This window comes from Astatotilapia calliptera, chromosome 18 (genome assembly GCF_964374335.1).
Source record: "Astatotilapia calliptera chromosome 18, fAstCal68.1, whole genome shotgun sequence".
In the NCBI taxonomy this organism is placed as follows: Eukaryota; Metazoa; Chordata; class Actinopteri; order Cichliformes; family Cichlidae; genus Astatotilapia; species Astatotilapia calliptera.
The window spans coordinates 3,779,395-3,801,746 of record NC_137439.1 but is presented as its reverse complement, the minus strand read 5'-3'; the positions used below and the strand labels follow the sequence as shown (position 1 = coordinate 3,801,746).

Sequence of the window (22,352 nt, the reverse complement as noted above, 5' to 3'; positions counted from 1 at the left end):
GCATGTGGGACGACAAATCGGGCATAAAATTGGACTTTTTCATTTTTTCATTTAATTCAATTTGATTATGAGGGGGAATGTGAGGAAAGCCACACTAAGGAGGAAAACTCTTCAGCTGCAGAGTGTGAGACGTGTCTGATGTGATATACACTCCTCACAGATGGCTCCTCCAGTCAATTCTCCCCGCTCTTCTCAACGAGTTCGTATTAAAAACGAATTTTGAAAGCCCGGACTGATGTATCACTGCGTAAATCACCCCGCCCGTCCAATCAGGACGACCTCTGGCACACAACAGCCATCCATAAACACTGTAACAGCTTGAAGTGCAGCCATGACATTCAGGAGTCTGGCAGCGAGAAGAAGAACTCAGAAGCTGCAGGGCTCCGAATTCATGAGGGAAAAAAGTTCATCGTGTGGTGAAACAGCTGTTTAACCAGGCTTAAAGCAGCAGAAGTCAATGCAAAGCAGCAACATCTGGGGCTGAAAACGACGGCTGCAGTTGTATACAGTCTTCTCTGAAGACGTGAGAAAAGTCTTCACAGGACTCTCTGCAGCCGTGAGAAAAACTGAGTCCACCGCATCTGCAGCAGGAATGACTAACTTCTCTTTTTCAGTACTGACAGTGATGTGATCAGTGCTCACGTCACTGTGGAGGAGTCTTGGCCCTTTTTTACAATGTTGGTTCAGGTCATTGAGGTGTTCATGGTCAGCTCACTAACGTACATCTTTACTACTTTCACAGGAAAGGATTGCTGGAATAAACAGAACTGGAATAAACTACTATCAAGGTTAGAGCGTGCAGTGCTCGGAGAAAAAGCAGAAACCCGAGAACTCTGCATGTTAGCATCTTAAGAGTTCATGGCAGTACAATTAGAAAAAGACTGAACAAGTTTAGCTTGTTTGGAGGGTTACAGGGAGAAAGCCTCTTCTCTTTAAAAACAACATGGCAGCACAGATTAGAGACGAGACAAAGTGGAGATGTTTGGAAACCAAACAGTTATCAGGACAGACTGTCAGCATGGTGGAGGAGGCTGATGACTCGAGCACCTCGCAGTCACAGCGTTAACCATGAACTCCTCTGTATGCCAAAGTATTAAAGAGTCAAATATGAAGCTTGGCTCAAAGTGAGTCATGCATCACGCCATGAACACAAGCACAGCAGCAAGTCTACAAAGAAAATAATCAGAGTGTTGCAATGACCCAGTCAAAGTCCAGACCTCAACCTGAGCTGTGCATAAATGAATTCACTCAAATCTCAATGAACTGAACAACTGCTGTAAAAAAGGTGGGCTAAGATTTCTCCACAACGATGTGAGAGACTGATGAAGTGATGATTACTGCAGGTTATTGCACTGAAAGTGGTTCGACAAGTTTCACGGGATGGAATCGGTTTTTCACACATGGCTTCTGCATTTTTTAGTTGTTAAATAAATGACACACCTAAATATGTCAGGTGCTGTTGTTCATATGACTGAATACATATGCAGTAACTGTTTTCCTCAGAAATCAATTCCTAAAAACATAAATAAATTAGCAGCTTTGAAAGACGTGGGAGAAAATGCAGTGGATGCGCAGGACGGAGGCTCCTGTCACAATAAACCTGTCAGACTGCAGGAAACCTCCAGCAGGGCTGCAGCGGCTCCACTTCTGCTGCAGGAGACTCGACTGATTACTGATCGTGAAGGTGTGTGCTTGAACAGAGCACATTTGTGGTGCATTTGTTCTGGACAGCTGCCATTTTTACAGAGAAAAAAAAACAGTTTCCATCTGGGAAATTAATTCATAGTAGGCATATTAAAACTCTTTCCAAAAATACCGACGTCACATAGGTTTGATGATTCAGCAGATTCTGGAGGCCTGTTATGTTCTGTAAATCTGCTCCTCCATCTATCACACGTTCCCGCTGCTCCCAACAAGCAACATCACAGCAGTCAGTCGTCCGTACATCCTCCACACTGCAGACAGATCTCTGCATTAACAGGCAGTGTTTCAAAACACAGCGGAAAACTGAGATTGTAGGAGAAAAAGAGAAGAGCTCGAGGAGGTTTGGTCAGAAGTCTCACTTTTACTACTTTATAGCAGCTGGGTGAGCTCCTCACTGCTCCATGCGTTACATGATGATATGGGCCACACACCTTTACAGTTCTTACATGCTACCTGTTTATTTAACATTTGTCTTCCTGGTTTTATTCTTCTTCCTTTGTTTGTTTTACATTAGCATGCTTAATATAACTAAAGGTGTGCCACAGGGTTCGGTTCCAGGACCACTGCTATATTTGATGTATGTTATATATTTTTACATATATAAACAATCCTGGATATTATTGAAGTTTGTTTTTATTTACATTCCAACTCTCTTTGTATTTAGGAATTAATACTGATGACCCTCTTCTTCAGGTCACATTCAACTGGTAAATGAAAGTCGGGCTGTCCTTTGAGATGAAAACGAAACTTCTTTCTTGCACTTTCATGGCAGTGATGGATTATGAACATGTTATTTATACATGTGCATCTTCAATGCTTTCATATGCTGGGTCTGTCGTGAAGCACTGAGATTTATTACCAACCTTAAAGCTCTGTATGTAAACTATGTGCTTGGGCCCACACGTTCTGCAAAGACACTTAAAAACACTTAACCTTAAAAACATTGCAGATTTTTAATGTAAATAGCTGTGTTACTCTGATTTAGTAAAAACATGTTGCACACTTACACTTATGCTACCTCTGCCAGTCACCTCAATGTCAAAATATGAAGCTACTGTAAACATACACACAGATTTTAGAAGCACCAACTTCTCAAAATTAATCATATTTTTCATCAGCGATTGAATTTGAAAACTTTAGTTCTCAGTTTCTGTTTGCAGACAGAAATATGTGCATTCATCTCAGACCTTCTCTGGCTTTGTGGTGCTGCTGAAAGGGGAGCTGCTCCAGTTTGGTGTCGGCCTGCAGCGAGTCTGCTGCTGCCTGCAGTCTCTGAACTCCTCACTGTGAGAAATCAGAGCTGCACTATGCAGGACATACTGCTTGGTAAGTGCTTCCTGTAAACTTTAGAGGCCAACAGATATCTGCAGTAAGTACAAATACCTCAAACTGCAAGTAACATGTGCACAGTTACCTCAACTCAGCAACACGGGAAAAGATTTGCTGATTTGTTCGTGTTTGTGCTCCTAGAGCCTTCAAAATTCACAGGTTTGAATCCCAGAGCAACATGGAAATACGTTTAGGAAAATCTTCATCAAGAACTACTGTCGCAGTGCCCTTGAGCACAAGGACCTTCACTGGCTGACAGCAGCAGTGTGTGGTTAAACTGGCCTGCTTCCAGTGTGAATGAGAGGAGAATGAAAGTGGAGTCTGGAGCTCTGAGGACACGAACCGGTAACAAACAAAGTGAACAACCAGAGGAAAGCAAAGACAAAGACTCAGAGGTCTGACTGAAGATCGAGGTGAAAACAGCAGCAGGTGTAGGAGCAAAGACAAAGACAGGAAGTCACGTCAGAATCTAACCTTCAAACAGGAAGTGACTAAGACACAAAAACACAGAGACATGAACATTAAATATGATGACAAACATGGGGAAAAACGACCAATCTAAGAGGCACCGACCAAGAACTGTGCACAAAGAGCTGCTTCTGAATATTTACTATTATTATTCACTTTTCTTTGGTTTTAAGATGCACAGCAGAGTTTGGACAGCTAAAATTCTCTTACACTCGTCCAGGTAAAAATTTCACATTGTACTGAGTTGGCTGTGACATGTTTTCACTGCACTGAATCATTTTCTTATTCGTTTCTGAATGTGATGAATCTCGATTTTTGGTGCCAACAGCATGAAAGCAAAGCTCCAACCTGCCTCGTATGAAAGGCTCAGGCTGCTGCTGGTGTCATGAGGTGGGGGCTATTTTTATGCTCAAGCTGAAAGCATCTCTCTTTGACTGTCTCACAGTAGTCACATGGCCTCCACAGTCACCACGTCTCAGCCCAGCAGAGCAGTGTAGGGCTGTGGTGGAACGAGACATTCACTTTAAGGATGTGCAGCTGACAAATCTGGAGAAACTTTGTGCTGCTGTCATAAAAATATGAACCAAAATGTTTGAGGAATGTTTCCAGCTCTTTGACGAATCTACGCCACGAAGTATTCAGACAGCTCTGACGGGAAAAAGTGTCCAATCAGGTACGAGTAAGGTGAGCGTAACTGTGACTGTGAATATCTGCATGATGGAAACGGTGGTGAGTGAGGGTCTGAACAACAAACTTAACAAGCTGACAAAGACTTAATGACTGACTCTAAGTGGCTGCTGCTGCCCTTTATGATGGAAAAAGCCCCAAATTAATGGATTTGTTGTAAAGTTCAGAGTGTGCAGCCAAAACTACGCACAGGCTAAACTTCAAATTAGGCATCACCTAATCTGAAAGGTCACCAGTTAATCTGAGTATAAAAATAAAAGCTTTACAGCGCACCTTTCCCTTGACGCTGACTCTGGCGTACGACGGCTGAACGTCCACATCGATCAAAGAGGTGTCCATGTGTCTGTGCAAAGAGGAAGGTCAGTCATTATAAACACAGACAGGTACAGACGCTGATCAGCTGATCGGGTGGAGAGTTTTGGTCGGACATCTAAAAGCCCGTCTCTGTGAAAGAAGCACCGTGATGGGTTTTCCAACCTGAGCTCCGACCACAGTTTAAATCAATTTGACTCGATGTGGCTGCGGTAAATCGGATTTGGTGCAAACAGCCACCACATTAGACAGAAACCAGCTACACAACACACACGAAGACAAACCATGACTAGACACAGATCTCATTTACAGCAAGAAGTTACATTTTAAAATAAAACGAGGTACAGCTTTTTCCTTTATCGATATCTAAGGTTCAATATTATTTGACAAAACTGAGAGTAACTCTGTGTCTCACCATTAAATATGGATTGATAAAACAGGTCTGTTCGCTCAGTCCATTTGAACCCCTATTTAAGACATGATTAGTTTTTAACTTTGATAAATGAAGCTGCAGAGAGTTTGTGCTCCTACCTGTAAACTTCCAGGTCCAAGATAATCGTGTTGTTTTCTTCATCTTCTGTTAGACAGAAATCCAGCCTGTTAACAACACAGAGAGCAACAACCCAGATGTTAAAACCAGGACACATGACACTGATTCTTAATGTAAACACTGCTATCTACACCGTGCCTCCACAGACTGTATATAATAGATGGACAAATTATTATGAAAGCTCAAAGACAGAGTTTTTGTCACCACGATGTTCATTTTTGGAGCCATAAGTGACAGATGACTGAAGATAAAGTCCGATCAGTAGACTTCCTGTTGGTGCCTTCCAGTCCTGTGATTCTAGCTGCGATACAGACATCAACTTAAAATCCAAACAGGGTATTTAGTTAAAACCATGCAGGCTTAAAAATGAGAAAATTAGCTGTGGAGACCCAAACTGTTGTTTTTTTTTTTTTGCAGGAGGCTGTAAATGTGTTTCTTTTTGCTCTAAAGTTGGATGTTGTGAGACGACCCTGACGGTGAGGTTGGTCAAACCCACATTATTTTATGGCTTAAACTTGTTTCTGCAGCATGTGACGTTCCCGGCCACTCGTGTGCATCTTTACTGAGCTGGCTGCTACGAGACAGGCTGCCGTGAAGCATGGCGTGCTGTCGCCCCGCTGCAGTAAGGTGATATATCACATAAAGCATATATTCCTGACCCGAGCGTGTCCTCAGCTCAGATTACCAATGAAATCAGGCGCGCTTTAAGGCCTCGACCCCTGTGGCCTTGCTCATGATATAAACCATTTGGATAATGGAGGAGGAGCGGGGTTGCCTGCAAGCGTTCATGTTTTTCCCCAACAGGACGACAGCAAGTGGACCAGAAAAAGCACCTGATAAGTTTTCACCTGCCTCACTGAGCCAAAGTAAAAACATGACAGATATGAAGAAGAACTGTGATAGAAACTGTGGACCTGCAGCGCTTTCCTTTATAATTGTTTCCAAAATACAAATTGAACCTGTTGATCAGTCAGGGCTTTAAAATGTTATACTTAAAGATCTGATCCCAATCATCTATGCAGCAAGTTGTCATGTATTGCTTCAACAAACATGCCATCACAGTGAGGATGGAAAACCTGCTTCTGTTTCTCGTTTCGTACTTGGGCTCATTGATATTCAAGACTCGTCCGTCAGCAGTGATCAGCGTCCTCGGGGCCTTCGGCTTCTTCTCTTTCCCCCTGCAGAGAAACAGCGCAGTGTGAGCAGATCACAAATGAAGTCAGGGTGTTTAAACAGTGGACTTACAGGTGACAGCACCTGGAGTCATAGTACCTTGGAGATCAAAGATTGCCCTCCCCTCCAGGAGCATCCTTAGAAAAAGAAATATAATGTGTAATGGAGTATGTTTGTGTAGGCTGAAGCCTGGAAACACAGCAGTGCAGGCACCTCGAAGGCTGAAAGTCATGAAGTCAGTATGAACGTAGTTTAACCTGCCTAACACAGGGTGAAGAACCCCTGCAGGTTCAACACCAAGCAAGATTATGTGGAATAATCTGAAAAACAACAACAACAAAAAAAGAAACTACCGATTAATCTGAGTGAGCCTGAAGAGGCGTGAGCCAAAAAGTGGTAGCTGCAATATAAAAGGGCAAAAGAATGAACGGTTCAAACAGGTATGATATAAAAGCTCTAAAAGTGTGATTTTAAAAAAAGGTGCTTGCTAACAAATTATTCTCTTCACTTGTCCTGAAAACTGAAACAAAACTTTTAGCTTCATACAGAAATATCAGATTAACATTGGAAATAGCTCATCAAAATTATAAATAAAAGTGGAAATTATTATGGAAGTTAAAAATATGAAAAAAGAAATTAAATTAGCGGCTAAACATGAAGTATAAAAATTTTAAATAACTACATAAGATTGTGAAAAAGCGCATAAGTTGAATTTGCCAGTTAAAAATACGGATAAAGAAATGAAATAGCTAAACACTTAAACAGCTAGCTAAAACCATTACCAAATGAAACATAAAAAACTGGAAATTATCAGCTAAATGTTTTGCTAGCAGTAAAACCGTTTGCTAAGTGTAGCTTAACAGTAGCTGTAAGCTAAAATTATTAGCTTATTATTATTATTATTATTATTATTATTATTATTATTATGGATGTGGAAAAACTAAAGACTGAGAAAAGTCCCAGAGTCATCCCTTCGGTGTGCTCTCATCACCATCTGCCGCACAACCGGTCGCTCAATTAGCTGCGAGAAGCAGACGGCGACACGAGCGCTGACGGGGAAACACACACCTCATATCAGCCTGTCTATTAGGCCCACCGAGCAGCAGATGAACCTGTCAGCAGTCCAGGTGGGTGAGTGTTTAGCGCTCTGCAGAGGGTCGGCCGCCGCGACCTCCGCAGCCGTACATCAGCCAAGGAGAGGGAGGGAGGCAGGAGAGGGGGCGACGGCGTGCTTGAGGAGGCTTCGATGTGCTGAACCGGAGGATGTCAGGTCGTGGTTTTTATTGGAGTGGTTGGCTGGAGCGAGCGATAATGAGTCTAAGTGAAACTGTGGAGAAGCCTCGTGGTCATCTGTGTGACGGCCCTCGAATTGTAAGAGTCGAATCAGCGGGGTTCAGAAGGCGAGGTCGTCACATGGGTCACGCAGACTTCAGAGAGTTCCTGGAAGTGCTTAGCAGGTCTCTGAAATGTGTGAATATACAGAGAGAGGGTGAATGCTGCCTCTGTGACAGTGCTCTAACTGTTAGGTTTATAAATGGACGCTTTATCTTCTCGGTTTGTTTTTATAGCTGATTAGACAGTTTTACTGATTTGGCCCATCTGATTGTTTCAGGTGCACAAACTGCTTCCACTCAGGATCCGAGGGCTCCCTAAATGGTTCAAAGTGAGCGTGAAAGTGATGATTTTAGACTCTAAGAGCTTCATGTTGGGCTTTCCTTCAGCATCAGTCGGGGTTTAATGACACGGGACTCTGACTTCCACTGGAGTCCAAAATTATGACTGCTTCCTTCTTATTTCAGTCACTTCCTGGATGTGGTGGTGTTAGTCTGAGGTGAGGCTGACAGAAATTATCCAAACAGAATGAGCATCTCCATCACTTTCCGTTCAAACAGCAGCTTTTCCCTCGATGCCACATACTGTCGACTCGTCAAGGTCCCAGTGTGGCTGCCTGAGCTGTAAACCCATAACTTCTATCTTTTTAAGGGTGCATCTGTCAAAGAGCAGAGTAATGGGGACGTCAGAGGTGACAGTTCTAGAGCTGAGGGCGATCTGTTCAGACAGCGCTCAGTTAGCCGTGCGGCCCGCAGAGAAGTCCAAATCCATGCCGGATTCACAGCTGCATTCCCCACGCGGAGGACAGTAAGGTGCTGCAGCACCTCTGAACCCAACATCTGTTTGCTGCTGTTACAGTGACACACAGCACACGGGCAAAGTCATCCATCATAGAGGAGCTGTGAGAGCCACAGACCACGATTACACAACAGCTCAAATACAGCTCGACACCAAGAAGACACCAGCACTAAAACAGATCAATATTTTAAGGTAACTTTAAATTGTTGGGTCGCTCCTTAGAATATAAAGCACCTGAGGTGACTGTTGTCATTTATCAACATATGAATAAAACTGAATTGAATTCAAATTCATTGGAAGTGGAAAAAGATGGACGGATGTTTGGATGTGCTCTGTGCAGCTTTTCCAGTTTGAGGTTTGAACTGTAAAATGGACGTTTAGGTGTTTGTGTTTTCTTATCTGGAGCAAACTAAACGCAGACACAGTGTCGTTACTCTACTGCTTTACTCTGTAAACAAAAGACAACAGTGATCTTAGATATCTGGTTTCAGCATCACTGTTTTGGTTCACTTTAACTGCTCCGAAGTCATCATTTTACCTGCATCAGGTAGAAAAGACTCTGACAGTGAACTGCTTGTAGCAGAAAACAGGCGCACTGGTGCATTTAGTGGTCTCGTTAGTTCCCTGTAGAGTTGGAGGAGATGAAAGAGGCTAAAAGAGGGTCAATAACAAACTTAGGGCTGTCTATACTGTCATGAATAAACACCAGCCAGGCAACATCTCTGTGTGGTGTTTTCCCTCCTCTCAGACGAACAGAGCAGCCATTTAACATGGGCCCGTCTCCCGGCTGACCTTATCGCAGAATCCACCTCAGGACCAGGAAATTCATCTTTCCTGACAATCCGGTGACGGCCCAACTGCACGCATCAAGTCAGCGCGCTCTGACAGCCGTGCGTGAGGAGGCGGTAAAAACGGCAACGCCGTGTCAACCTGATTTTCTGCTTGGACAGCGCGCTGGCCAGGGATGCTGCTGTGATGTGGATAAGTAGGTGGACTATCACCTGTATCACACCAGGATTATCCACAGGTGTAACCTCACATCTTCTAAATCCAACCGTCCTCAGCAAACGACTGAGGCTGGATTACATTTATCGGCATACATTTCAAGACTGTGCAGATTTAACATCTCACATAACAAATGAAGAGGAGAGGATGTGACAGAAGCCCGACACGCTGAAACACCTCTGGGCTGATGTGAGGCGTTTCCTGTGGGCAGAGATTAAGCAGCGGGACACTTCCACAGTGTTCGTCATACACAGCTCAGCTGTTTGTGACTCTGTGGCTCGAGGTGTTATGAAAGCTAAACGCTGTGAGTCAGCGCTGCGTCCACAGGTCAGCGAGACGAGCGGACGGTGGATAGAAAGGGTTTTTTTAAACCTTTGCCTAAAGCGGAAAAATGACCAAGTAAAGCAGATGTGTCAGGCCTCGCTGTGCAAACAGCCAATTTATTACAGCATCCACTGATCCTGGACCAGCCTCAGTGCTGTGAAACCTCGTTTTATCCTGAGATATATTCTCTGTTTACGTCACAGGAGCCACGACGGCAGAACTCAACAAGTTTTACTGAAACACAAAGTCTGATGTTTCTGTGCTGCCTGGAAACGACACCCAGCTCTTTGTTTAAGATCACAGAGGAAATTATTGACAAGATTTTCAAAAAAAACTGGAACTTAGTTATCCAGTAAGACCTCACAGTTTCTCTCACTGGATAGAAAAGCTTTTATTTATGTTGACAAGAATCCACAGAGCCTGTCTGTTTCTCAGATTACATGAGGTGCTGCATCAGTGCTTATTTTGCATCTTATTTAGTGATTAAATAGCTCAGAAATTAGAAAACAAAAAGTACTTTTCATCTTTAAGGCTTTATAAAAACAAGCACAGTGATGTAAGGATTAAAGGCTCTGCTAACATCGTGATGTGGAGCTTGAACCATGGAGGCTGTCATAGCGACATCTGCACAGACCTAAGGCCAGCGCTGAGCTCCTTCATCTCTTTACGAGGCTGAAGATCTCAGGGGTAACGAGCATACTATGAATTTAAATCCTGCTGATGATGCTGGCTGGAAGAGTTATTTTATTGGCAGTAATCCTGACTTATATCTCTGAAACACTCCAAAGAATAAAAAAGACACACTGTCATTGTAACATCTGCATTTTTTCACATCGTCACTTTAAAGTAAACGAAGAGAACAAAGTTGGAGGAATGACCATGTGACAAACATGCTTACGTGCATTTTAACTGTAATGAACAGGTGGACAAATAGAATCACTGGAGCTTTTTGGCCTTCTGTCCTCTAAGAGACGCTGAATGTTTTCCTGGTGACCAGAGGTGCTGATTTAATATTCAGAGGTTCATCGCCCTGTGAACTGGAAGCTCGGAGCGACCCCAGAGGAGCAGGCTTTGTGTGTTTATTATTCTGCACGTCTATTACATGTCAAGTTTCTCTGGATGGTCTCTAATCACAGCTACAGTTCTGCCTCCACAAGACCGAATCATGGAAACAAAGAAGAGCGAGAATGAAAATGATATTCCTCAAACCACGAGGATCTTCAAATGACTGCAAACAGGAAGGAAAAGGGAGGAATTCAACCTTCACCCAAGGACACTGCAAGGACCTGAGGAAGGTAAAAGCTCCACAGAGGACAGACAGTCAGGATCAGAACAACAGTCAGGACAATCTTTTTAAACACAGAGGCACTGAATGAAAACCTCATTAAAGTGTCTATATCCTTAAAAGAAGACACAAACTAAAAGTAGGCGGAGCTGTGTGCCTCTGATTACCATATTAGGGATATCCGCTCTCAGTGACATCACACAGATCCAAGTGTTTATTACCATCAATTCATCCATTTTATTCTGCTTATCTCTATTCAGACATGGACAGATTTTACTCTCCTCAGCCACCTCCTCTGATTCTTCCAGGATGACAAAAATCCTGTTCCCAATCCAGTTGAGACACAAGCTCTCCAGCACATATTAGTCCCGTCCAGGGTCTTCACAGGGAGACAGGCGTGGAGACCAGCTGGCAACCTCCAGTCTACAAACTGATGTGTATTTGCTGACTACCTGAGAGTGGTTGCTGAAGGTTGCTGGCAGTCCGGAGAGTAAAATTAGTCACAAAGTGGAACGCGATGCTACACTGAAAACCTCCGTCCTACTGCTTTGGTGCTAGCAGACTGTCACTGCCACCGGTCTCTCACATGGAAGACATCAACCTGGCTGCAAAAAACTCACAAAGCTGAGTCGTAAAAAGTGCAACACAAACCACACACATGGTTACAAAAATCTGTGATTTTCCAGCTAATCTGCACCATTTTTCTCCCACAGAGGAGCGTTCACTGTAAACTGAAATAATCAGCATTTCTGAGCCTCTGCACTCTGACTGGGCTGCTCTCAGTGAGGGAAACCTCACAGCTGCAGGCTGATATCAGCATACTGACAGGGAAACTGTGTGTGTGTGTGTGTGTGTGTGTGTGTGTGTGTGTGTGTGTGTGTGTGTGTGTGTGTGTGTGTGTGTGTGTGTGTGTGTGTGTGTGTGTGAGTGAAAGACAGAAACACTTTGAGAAGCAGATGTTTAACACACTACACATACTCAATTAACACCCTGGTAAGAGGGTCACCTTACAGGTGAGCACTAATTACAGCAAAATAATTAGACTCATGACAGACCAGCGCTGTAATCTGATTGGTGTACAAGCAGAAGACATGGGTGGCTTGGACGAGTAGGGCCACTGCAAAGGAAACAGTCAGCAGCTATATTTTAAAGAGAGTTCGTGTATAATCAGCTAATCACAGCTCATCAGATTAACACAGGTGCCTGAAATCAAAGTCCTTTTACAAGCACGCCTCTGCCATTTTATCAGCAGTTAGTCTGAAGCCTTCACCTAACAGCAAAGAGAGAGAGCTGTAACTTTAATTTGTCCGGAGTGTGTTTAAAAAGTGTGGCTTCTGTACGGTGGCCCTGAGAGGTCAAATCCATTGCAACTTAAAAAAACACCATCAAATACTAAAATGCTGCAAAATCACACAAAACACAGCAGAAGTGTTTTTGGGGAGACAAAACGTGTCGGACCGGCTGCAGGAGCGACAGGCTAACAGTAAACAGCTAATAGTAAACACAGTATTATATGAATCATGTGATTGAAACACACACAACCTTGCAGCTTCTTCTTACTTTACACTGATGAATCATCAGTGTCTCCATCCTTCATGTTTTTCATCGTCACTTCCACAGCTGGGATTTTGTTTGTTTGTTTGTTTGTTTTTAATCTCCGTTGTTTTTTTCTATTTCGTTTGTGTTTTGTCTGCTTTTGAAGTATTTTTCTGTTTGCTGGTGTTTTCTTAAGTTCCAGTACATTTGACCTCTCGGGGCCACCGTACCTCTGGTCCATGTTCACACATATATATATATAATATATTATATCATATAAAGAATAAAATCTATAAACAGGAATTTAAAGCAGACCAAAAGGAAGCTCAGTATTCACACAGTTAATTTTTCTGTGCTGTCAGCTCTGAAACTGACGGGACTCAAACCGCCGTCATTTCACCCACACGACTGATGTGACGAACCACCGGCTCACGCTCTACAGCCGTCTGACATCAACAACATCCACAACATCAAAACCACGAACACGTCAGCAAATCTGCCCTGAAACACCTCAAAATGCCCCAGTTATGTCTTTAGTGTGAGTCATTAGTCTGCAGAGTGTGCGGCAGCTGGGCAGTTTGACCTTCACAGACCGAGTATACAGTGTAAACACACAGTCCATGCTTTACATACAGAACATATGAATCCCTAAAACTTAATAATTTACTGGAAAATCTGGACATTTTAGAGTCTAAATGCTCCTTATTGTTTGTAAATGACATCAAACATTTACATTTATGCAGTTAGGTCCATAAATATCTGGACAGGCGTTTTTTATGTTGTTTCCTCTTCAGGATAAGACTGAAGTGCAGACTTTCAGCTTTAACTCAAAGAGTTTATTTAAACTAGACGTTCAGAGGCCCAAAAGCTTGAATTAAAAAAAAGTATATAATCCATCAGTGTTCATTAAAGTCAGCAACATTACACATAACCTGTAATATAAACCTGCTAATTTCGCTAACATGCTAACAGTTCAGTGAAAGTGCAGCTTCCATCGTCTCCTGTTTCTCTTTATTAACTCCACTGCACACTTTGCTGTTATGTGTTTTAAAGATGTTAAAGCGTCTTCATGTTTTCTTCTTTGTTCATTCTTCCTCCAGCTGCAGTTTTAAATGTGCAGCAGCACAGATCAGAAGCTGTGACACTGCAGACTGTACAAACTCTTCTTTAGTTAGAATATTGTTCCTCTAACGCCTGTTTGTTGTATATTTAGGCTTCGGGGCTTCAGGGTCAGTATTTTTAGACAGATTTCAGTAAACGGTCGCCACTGAGTCTCATCAGTCAGTCCCACTCTGACACCTGGATGTAAATCACTCAGGATTATTGGCACCTTCGAGCTCACTGGCTGAGTCATTCGTCACAAACACAACAGAACAAAATCCTCCCTGACCGCCTGAACCCGCTCGTCTCTCTGACGCCACCGCCTCGCCTCGGGTACAGAACACTTTGTTCGTCTGAGAGCTCCTCATTAACCCGACAGTCCGAGCTAGACCGCAGACTCATCCTGCCCGTCAGCCAACGTATTTATGTCGGATTCATGCTGCTTCACGCATCCTCGACTCAAAATACATTAAGTGTTGTCCTGGTGAATCGGCTAACAAAGTCAACGTCACAGAAAAAAAGACAATACAGCCAAAAGTTTGTGGACAGCAGCTGCATTTCAGACAGCTGTACTCTTCCACCTGTTTTAAGGTTTTAGTAAGTCTTTATAAATGATGGGCGGAGCCATCGTGGCATCACCCATCTTGAAGCGTCTACATTAGCGTTTTTTAGCTGGAAGTGATGATATTTGGACACGAGGTTGGAACAGCTAAATTATCAGCTTGAACAACCAGCTGCGTCTACAGCCTGCACAGGTGCATCACACACTCCTGACAGAATACTAGAATTTCATTCACGACATGGATGATGGTCTGTTAGCACCATTAACTGCACAGGAAACTCGATAATCACATTAAATATCTTTATTGTGAAACTTCTGTGATTAATTTAATATTTAAAAGCTTCAAAAGAATATGAAGAAACAACTGCTATGACTTTTGTTCAAAGCATTTCTGTATTGTGCTGAAGAGAGATTGCCTGAAGCTGAACTAAGGCCAGGCTGTACTTGTTTTATAGTATTACTTTGTACCACAAGGTGGTGCAGCGAGTCAGTATAACCTTTATTTAAAGAGGAAACTCATTAATAGCACACTCTTTTCTAACAGAGCAACATGAAAAAGAAAATGTCTTGAGGAAAATGGGAACGGCTAAAAAAGAAGAGTTTAAAAACAGTGGCACACACCACAAAGCAAAGTGCTGCCCCCTAATGGTGAAAGTTTCAGTTAAAATGTGCGCATGAGGGTAATTATAAAAAGTGCACACAAGCAGACCTGAGGCCTACCAGACACCCAGCAGCTACACTCAGCATACCTGTCAAACACAGGGGCCACACCTCTAAATATAAGCCACGCCTCTAATTTATGCCAGTCAGACAAATAGTAATCTCTGACCGGCACAGAAATCCCACCATTCGGGATCGGCTGCTGTGGAGTTTTCAGGTGTGATTGTAGAGACATCTGGTGGCTGAACTAGTGAATTGCATCCAAAAAAACACCATATGAAAATGAGCATGTGTTTTACGTCACACAAGTAATTAATGAAGATAAATTTAGAGTGTTTTTTTCTTCCATGCACCCCCCCCCCCCCCCCCACCCGCCCCCCAGAAGTTTGTAGCTGACACTTTGAAACAGCCTGTTGACTTTCTTTTATGTCTCCTGTACAAGGCACATATTTGTTGTCTGGGCCTTACTGACCTCATTATTTCATACAGCCTGATTAACCAGTGAGTTCATTACAACAGTTGAGTAAATAAGTCGGTGTGGTGCTCAGATCTCACGGCACTTACTTCTCCTTGGCCCGCCTCTTCTCCTCCAGGTGCCGGTGAGCCTCCAGACGAGATTCGGGGGTGAAGCTGCACGGAGTGTGCCAGAACTCGTGCTCCCTTTGCTCCTCATCCTCCTCCGGGTTCTTTGGGTTCTCGTTCAACTCCTGGTTCTCCTTATTATTCTCTGACTCTGGACTGCTGAAACCAGAAGGTCTTAGGTCATCACTGAGTTTGTAAAGACAGTTTAAAGACTCTTCGATCACCTGAACTCATCAGGGTGACCTGTAAGTGTTGCTATGAATCGCGTGAAGATTCCATAAGAGTAATTTTGCTGTGGCTGCACACTGACAGTAAAGGTCCTGGATCTTGACTCCCTATAGTTTTAGAAAAAATTTAAGATGTTATCATCACTTATTGTTACTTTTCACGCCCTCTATCGCAGTTAGCAACACCTCTGACCGCCTAGAGCGCCTCTACATACATGACATCCTCGTCAGAGGTCTTTAGTCCGCCTCAGGGACCAGGAAACTAAAGGAGACACAGTGTTTGCAGTCTGAGCCTCAAAAATCTGCAACAGCTTCCTTGAAATCACGTTTTCTGGATTTCACTTTCACATATTTTACTTCCAAAACAAATCTCTAAGTGTAAAGCAGATATGAGAGTGACTCATCATAAGCCAAATCTAGTCCACACAGCAAACATATTTGTCCCTTTTTTCCCTCTTCCTCCTGATTTTAGCAGTTTCACTTACTTGACTTGAATATTCTGCTGTTTGAGACCAGATTTGTTCAACATAATCATGCGTATTAACAAGGACGTTAATAAAAAGTGAAATCTTGTCTCACTGCAGTTTGGAATTGCAGCATCTCAGAAACTTTCTGTACAAGAGTAACGATTTATCTTCTCACTCACGCTGTGTTGTTGATGTCGGTGTACCAGCGGCCGTCAAAGCCTGGTTTCCTCTCCTTCTTTTCCTCCTCAACTCCTGCTTCCTTCCTCCTCGCCTCCTCTTTCTCCTCAGCTCTCCTCCTCAGGTATTCCTGCTCCTGCTCAGCGACGCACCTCCTCGCCTCCTCCAGACCCTGCGAGGCTCGGATCCGTTCTGACCGGCTGATTTCTGTCCCGTCCAGACTCTGAGGACACAGAGCGAGAGCTGGAACTCAAACTCTGAACCTCCATCAGGGTTTAAGCTCACAGCCTGATGACCAAACTGCTTTCAGTGGTCTTTAAACGACTGTCACACATTTTTCTCCTGGAGCTTCACTGGCTGTTGCTTTCACTGAAGTGTTCTCAGCTCTGACCTTTTAACATCCGACTAACTGAATCCCTGCAGACACTTTTTCATCAAATACTTTGTCATCAGAATCTTCCAGACGGAGCTCAGCTGCCTCAATCATAAGTAAAAAATAAGTAAACCCAAACAAATAACAGCAGCCTCCACCTCTCTGGATGTAGACGAGGATCCACCTCAGACGTTACCTTGAGCTGAGGCAGTGCAGCCACCACAAACTGCCTGTAGCCCTCGAACTGCGTGCAGGGATTCCCCACCAGAAACAGCTCTCGGAGGTGGATGTTGTGTCTCAGGGACTCCACGCTGCTCAGGCGGCCCACGAAGTTCACCGTCAGGTCCAGTTTCTGCAGGCTCTCACAGCCTGATGAGCGGGAAGTGGAAACAGAAAGGCGACATGTTTACATGTTTACAGGCAGAAAAACAAGCGCTGAATTAAAGCCCGTACATACGCTATGCACTGACCTTCAAGGTTTTCAATGACTTCAATGTTGTTCAAGGCCAGATTCAAGTACTCCAGCTTCTTCAGTCGGCCAACATTTTCTAAACGAACAAAAACACAAAATCACAAAGTTCCTGTAGAGGCAGCTGATGACTTTTGAGAACAAAAGCATCTGTGTGAATGTTTTCCTTGGTAAGATGATGTGACAACACATCTAACATCTGACTGATGTCAGCTATCAATCAATCAATCAATCAATCTTTATTTATAAAGCACTTTTCATACAAAAAACAATGTAGCACAAAGTGCTTTACATAGTTAAAAGCAGCCCACCCCACCCTCCAACTCACTCCCCACACTCTCATTAACATAAATGATGTGAATACACACATATCCCCCCCCCCCCCCCCCCCCCCCCCCCCCCCCCCCCCCCCACACACACATACACACACGCGCACACTTAAAGAGTAAAAATTGGGCTGGGTTCACATGAGCCAAGTGAGGAAACACTATAACAGGGAGCCGTCTGCACCGGGAGCCGGTCACAGACCGCAGCCTCCAGGCTGGGCACACAGCAGGAGGGAGGCAAAGGAGCCCCCCAGCCAGGCTGAGAGGACCCCAGAGACCCAGCAGCCACGGTCAATAACAGCCCCGGTGCAGAGAGCGCCCTCCGAGGAAACACTGGAGATATGACACAATAGGATATATACAGGGTAAAATGATAAAATAAATAAGAACGGGATACAATATAAATATAAATATAAATAGAGTAAGAAGATTAAAAAATGAATAAGAATAAAATCAATAAATATTAGGTAAAGTCTAAATTAATAATAGAATAACAGGATAGAATAAATAAGCATAAAATAAATAAACGCTAAGTAAAAGCTAAATTAAAAAGGTGGGTCTTGAGCCTGTTCTTAAAAACATGTACGTTCTCTGCGGCCCTGAGCTCCTCCGGCAGGCTGTTCCACAGACGAGGACCATACCACTGAAACGCTGCCTCTCCGTGAGTATGTGTCCTGACTTTAGGGACAATCAAAAGGCCAGTACCAGAGGACCTCAGGGTCCGCGAGGGTTCGTATGGTAAAAGCATATCTGAGAGATAAGAAGGCCCGAGACCATTAAGACATTTAAAAACCAATAAAAGAACTTTAAAATCAATCCTGAAACACACGGGGAGCCAGTGCAGCGATTCTAAAACCGGTGTAATGTGGGCCCGCCCTCTGGTCTTCGTCAGCACACGAGCTGCCGAGTTTTGCAAAAGTTGTAAAGTTGAAATATTCTTCTTAGGAAGACCAGAGAGCAGGGCATTACAGTAATCAATGCGACTGGTAATAAAAGCATGCATCAGCATCTCCGTGTTGGCCCGAGAGAGAATAGGGCGGACTCTGGCTATATTTTTTAGATGATAAAATCCAATTTTGATTACATGTTTAACATGTGGGATAAAACCAAGCTCAGAGTCAAAAATAACACCCAGGTTTTTCACTTGTAGCGAAGGACATAGTGAAAATGCCTCCAATTTAGACAAGAGTTTCTCTCTCTGAGCCTCAGGACCGACAATTAAAACTTCAGTTTTGTCCTGGTTAAGCTGTAAAAAGTTTTCTGCCATCCAAGATCTTATATCCAAGATACAGTTAAAAAGGGCATCCATTGGTCTGGTGTCATCAGGAGACACGGAGATGTACAGCTGCGTGTCATCAGCGTAACTGTGGAAGTTCACTCCATGCCTCCTGATGACACCGCCGAGAGGGAGCATATACAAATTAAAAAGTACAGGGCCTAGAACCGACCCTTGAGGCACACCACATGTCATTCTATGGATCTTAGAGGAGCATGTATCCATACTCACCATAAAAGTTCTGTCAGAGAGATAGGAAGTGAACCAGTTGTGTACAGCACCAGAGAGGCCCACCATGTGTTTCAGTCTGTTTAAAAGAATAGCGTGGTCTACTGTATCAAAGGCTGCGCTTAGATCCAGTAGCACCAGGACTGAGAGCTTTTGGGAGTCCCAGTTACATCTAAGATCATTTAAAACCTTTAGGAGAGCCGTCTCTGTGCTGTGGTTCACCCTAAATCCAGACTGGAATATCTCCAGGATCTGTCTATCATTGAGAAAATTAGTAATCTGAGTAAAAACAAGTTTTTCTAAGATTTTACTTAAAAATGGTAAGTTGGATACAGGTCTGTAGTTATTAAAATCATTACAATCCAAATTGCTCTTCTTCAGAAGGGGCCTCACCACCGCCGTTTTAAAGGCAGCAGGGAAGACACCCAACTGAAGAGAGCAATTCATCATGTATAAAAGCTCAGCCTCAAAAAATCCATAAAGTGTTTTAAAGAGTAAAGAAGGGATTGGATCTAAAAGACATGTGGTGGGTCTCACTGTGGAGAAAACCTTCTGAAGGTTCTCAGCATTAACCAGGACAAAGCTGTCCAGTGTCTCCTCAGGTACAATCGAGCCCTCAGATGTGTTTACAATCATATCGCGATTAGATAAAATATCAGATCTGATGGCGCTGATCTTTCCCCTGAAGTGGTCTGCAAACTGCTCACAGAGCGAGTCTGTGGGGCTTCTTTGGGAGCTGTTAAAAATCAGGGTTAAATAAATGATCTATGGTGGAAAAGAGGACCTTGGGATTATTTTTGTTTTTACTGATTATTTTGGCGAAGTATGAATTTCTTGAGTTCCTTAATGTATTATTGTACATTTTAAGTTGCTCGCAAAATATTTGATGGTTGATAGCATTTTTATTTTTCCTCCACCTCCTTTCTGCTGCCCTGCAATTTCTTTTGAGTTTTTTGACTTCTTCGTTTCTCCAGGGTGATACATGTTTTACGTTAATCTTTTTGGTGGTGAGTGGAGCAATGGAGTCAAGGCTTTTCTTCAGTTTGCTGTTGAAATGATTAAAAATCAGATCGCAGGGTGCAGGTAAAATCACAGGGGGCATTCGTCTAAAACCCTGGTAAAATTTGCAGCCACTTCAGAGGTTAGATAGCGCCTCCTCACAGTTCGCACCGAGGTGATGTTAAAAAACACACAGTAGTGGTCAGAGACAGCCAAGTCAACAACAGAGGACACGCTGGTGGACAGCCCATGGGTGATGACCAGGTCCAGAGTGTGTCCTCTGTTGTGAGGACACACTCTGGACCTGTAAGAGCTAAACTCAGCCCAAGTAGTAGTGGCCCAAACATAAATACCACAACTGTTCTCATGACCTCACTTTCATAATAACTGGTGATATTTCAGTAAATAGACCAAGCCAACACTAAAATGCAGTCATTTCTTCCTTCAAAGGGTTCTACCCACACTGAGGCCCGTCTCACCGATCCTGGGGATGAGGTTGTTCTGCAGGTAGAGGATCCTCAGCTCCTTGCACCACCTGTCGAGGTGTTCGATCCTCTCGATGTCCTGCTGATGCAGAGAAACTTCCTCCAGTGAGAAGATCTCACACTCATTGTGCTCGGCGCGCCGGCGGATCAAATCCTCTGTGACTGAAACAGATTTTCCTTTGAACTTCATCTGAATCCGTTTCTAATAAAAACGTCTTCTCAGCAGGTCAGCAGGAGTTGGGGAGAATCAATGCTGCAGCCTGGTTTAACCTGCTTCACTCAATCTCTAATCACAAATTATTCAATCAATACTAATTTATAGTAGATGCTAATTAGAAAAATAAAACTAAATAGTCATGTGTGTTGTTAAACATGGTTTTAAGTCAGTTAAAAACAGGATCCTGATGACCTGAAATAGTCCGTTTTTTTAATAATTAGGATGTCTTTACTTTCATGGCCAAAAAAGTGTTCAAAGCTTAAATGTACAAAAACAGAATTCTGTTTTCATAAATTCAAGTTGAGTTAAAGCGTGCCTGTTAAGTCACGTGACTTAAAGTACTTTTTAAAACACGAAAACTCAGAGCAATCCTGTCCCACATAAATAAACTTCTTATTTTTAGCACCATAAAATAACACTATACTTAATTTAGCAATGTAGGCAAAGTAAAGAGGAGTTTGGGGCTTTTCATATAAAATCTGGAAAGAAAAATCCACTGATTTTTGTATAATAAATTTATTCAAAGATTTAACTTCGAGTTATGGATATTTAACGATTGACAGGCCCTTAGAGTACGTAAGAGTGGGCTGAAATTTGGGACTTTTTCATTTAAAAAAAAAATCTAAATTTTTTTTAGATTCATCAGAAACTTTCAGGGTTAAAAAAAACACATTTAAGCTGCAACCAAATCAACTTTAAACCCAGTATTACAATCTTGATACCCGCTCTAGTTCCCTGTAAACATACACCTGTGATGTTTGAGAAACCCAGAACATAATTAAAAAACTCACTTTCATTCTGAAATATATTTCTAGTATCCTTTAAGTGTCTTCAAACTATCACGGTATACAAATACTCGAACTGCTGACAGACATATGAATATATATTTTGAATCATTCAGAGAACTGAACTGTTTTTACTAACACAGACTAACACTGGAAATACTAAATACGTTTTCTAACAACATGCTAACTTGAATTTCACCGCCATGACCGTCCCGTGAGTTCATACCGGGCACAAACCGGTTCAAAGCGGGTTTTAAAACAACAAAAGTTCACGGACAGGCCACAAAATCGGTTATACTGTCAGTTATGAACATTGAAACAACAAATGGTGTATTTTTGCCTCTATTTCTTTCACTTACTGTAAACCATCGTCCTATCTGTGGCCAACCGTTGCCATGGAAACCAAACAGCAGCTGCTGCGTTCGAGTGCTGTGGTAAAATGCACCACTCCACACGGACTAAATGAAGTTACATTGTTGACGGTGCTTTTTGAAATTGCCCTATGCTGACTTTAAGACTGTCACGACAGAGGCGCGGATATTCACGAATAGGAATGCTGAGATCTTTTCAGATGTGTGCTGCTGTTTAACTTTGAAGTGTGGTTACTTTAATTATCTGAAGAGGCATTTTGCTAGGCTCTTCGACTGTAACAAAAAAAAACCCGTGTTGTTAATTACTTACTTGGGTAAAGTAAGGCTGTGATGATTTACAGCACTATGTTCAACTTCAGTTGATATCTAATCGTAGTACAGACATATGTATATTGTTAAAACTGGAACATTTAAAATATTTAAAGACACAAATATACATTAAGTATATTTAAATAAAAAGATTATCTAAAAATACGAAAAGGAATCCAACAATTGTATCAAAGGTAATATATTTAAGCGGAAATTGGTATTTATAATGTATACT

At 42.8% G+C, this 22,352-nt stretch overlaps 1 protein-coding gene across 7 annotated transcripts in view; it reads right to left on the bottom strand.

The window, feature by feature from the left end:
* The window catches only part of dnaaf11 (dynein axonemal assembly factor 11), a 42,211-nt gene extending 19,947 nt beyond the window's left edge, over nucleotides 1–22,264 (bottom strand). Inside the window, exons 1-9 of one of the 7 annotated variants that reach the window (XM_080292821.1) lie at nucleotides 21,797–22,257; nucleotides 20,430–20,597; nucleotides 17,123–17,200; nucleotides 16,849–17,021; nucleotides 16,282–16,502; nucleotides 15,391–15,567; nucleotides 6,151–6,228; nucleotides 5,032–5,097; nucleotides 4,462–4,531 (exon numbers count right to left, since the gene is read on the bottom strand). In XM_080292821.1, coding sequence (XP_080148947.1) covers nucleotides 4,462–4,531; nucleotides 5,032–5,097; nucleotides 6,151–6,228; nucleotides 15,391–15,567; nucleotides 16,282–16,502; nucleotides 16,849–17,021; nucleotides 17,123–17,200; nucleotides 20,430–20,597; nucleotides 21,797–21,806 — 1,041 coding nt within the window. In that variant the 5' untranslated portion in view covers nucleotides 21,807–22,257. Of the gene's footprint in view, nucleotides 1–4,461; nucleotides 4,532–5,031; nucleotides 5,098–6,150; nucleotides 6,229–15,390; nucleotides 15,568–16,281; nucleotides 16,503–16,848; nucleotides 17,022–17,122; nucleotides 17,201–20,429; nucleotides 20,598–21,796 lie in introns of all 7 variants that reach the window. The other 6 variants (XM_026149264.2, XM_026149262.2, XM_080292819.1 and 3 more) reach the window with 6 other exon arrangements.
* Between the last annotated feature and the right edge of the window lie 88 nt (nucleotides 22,265–22,352).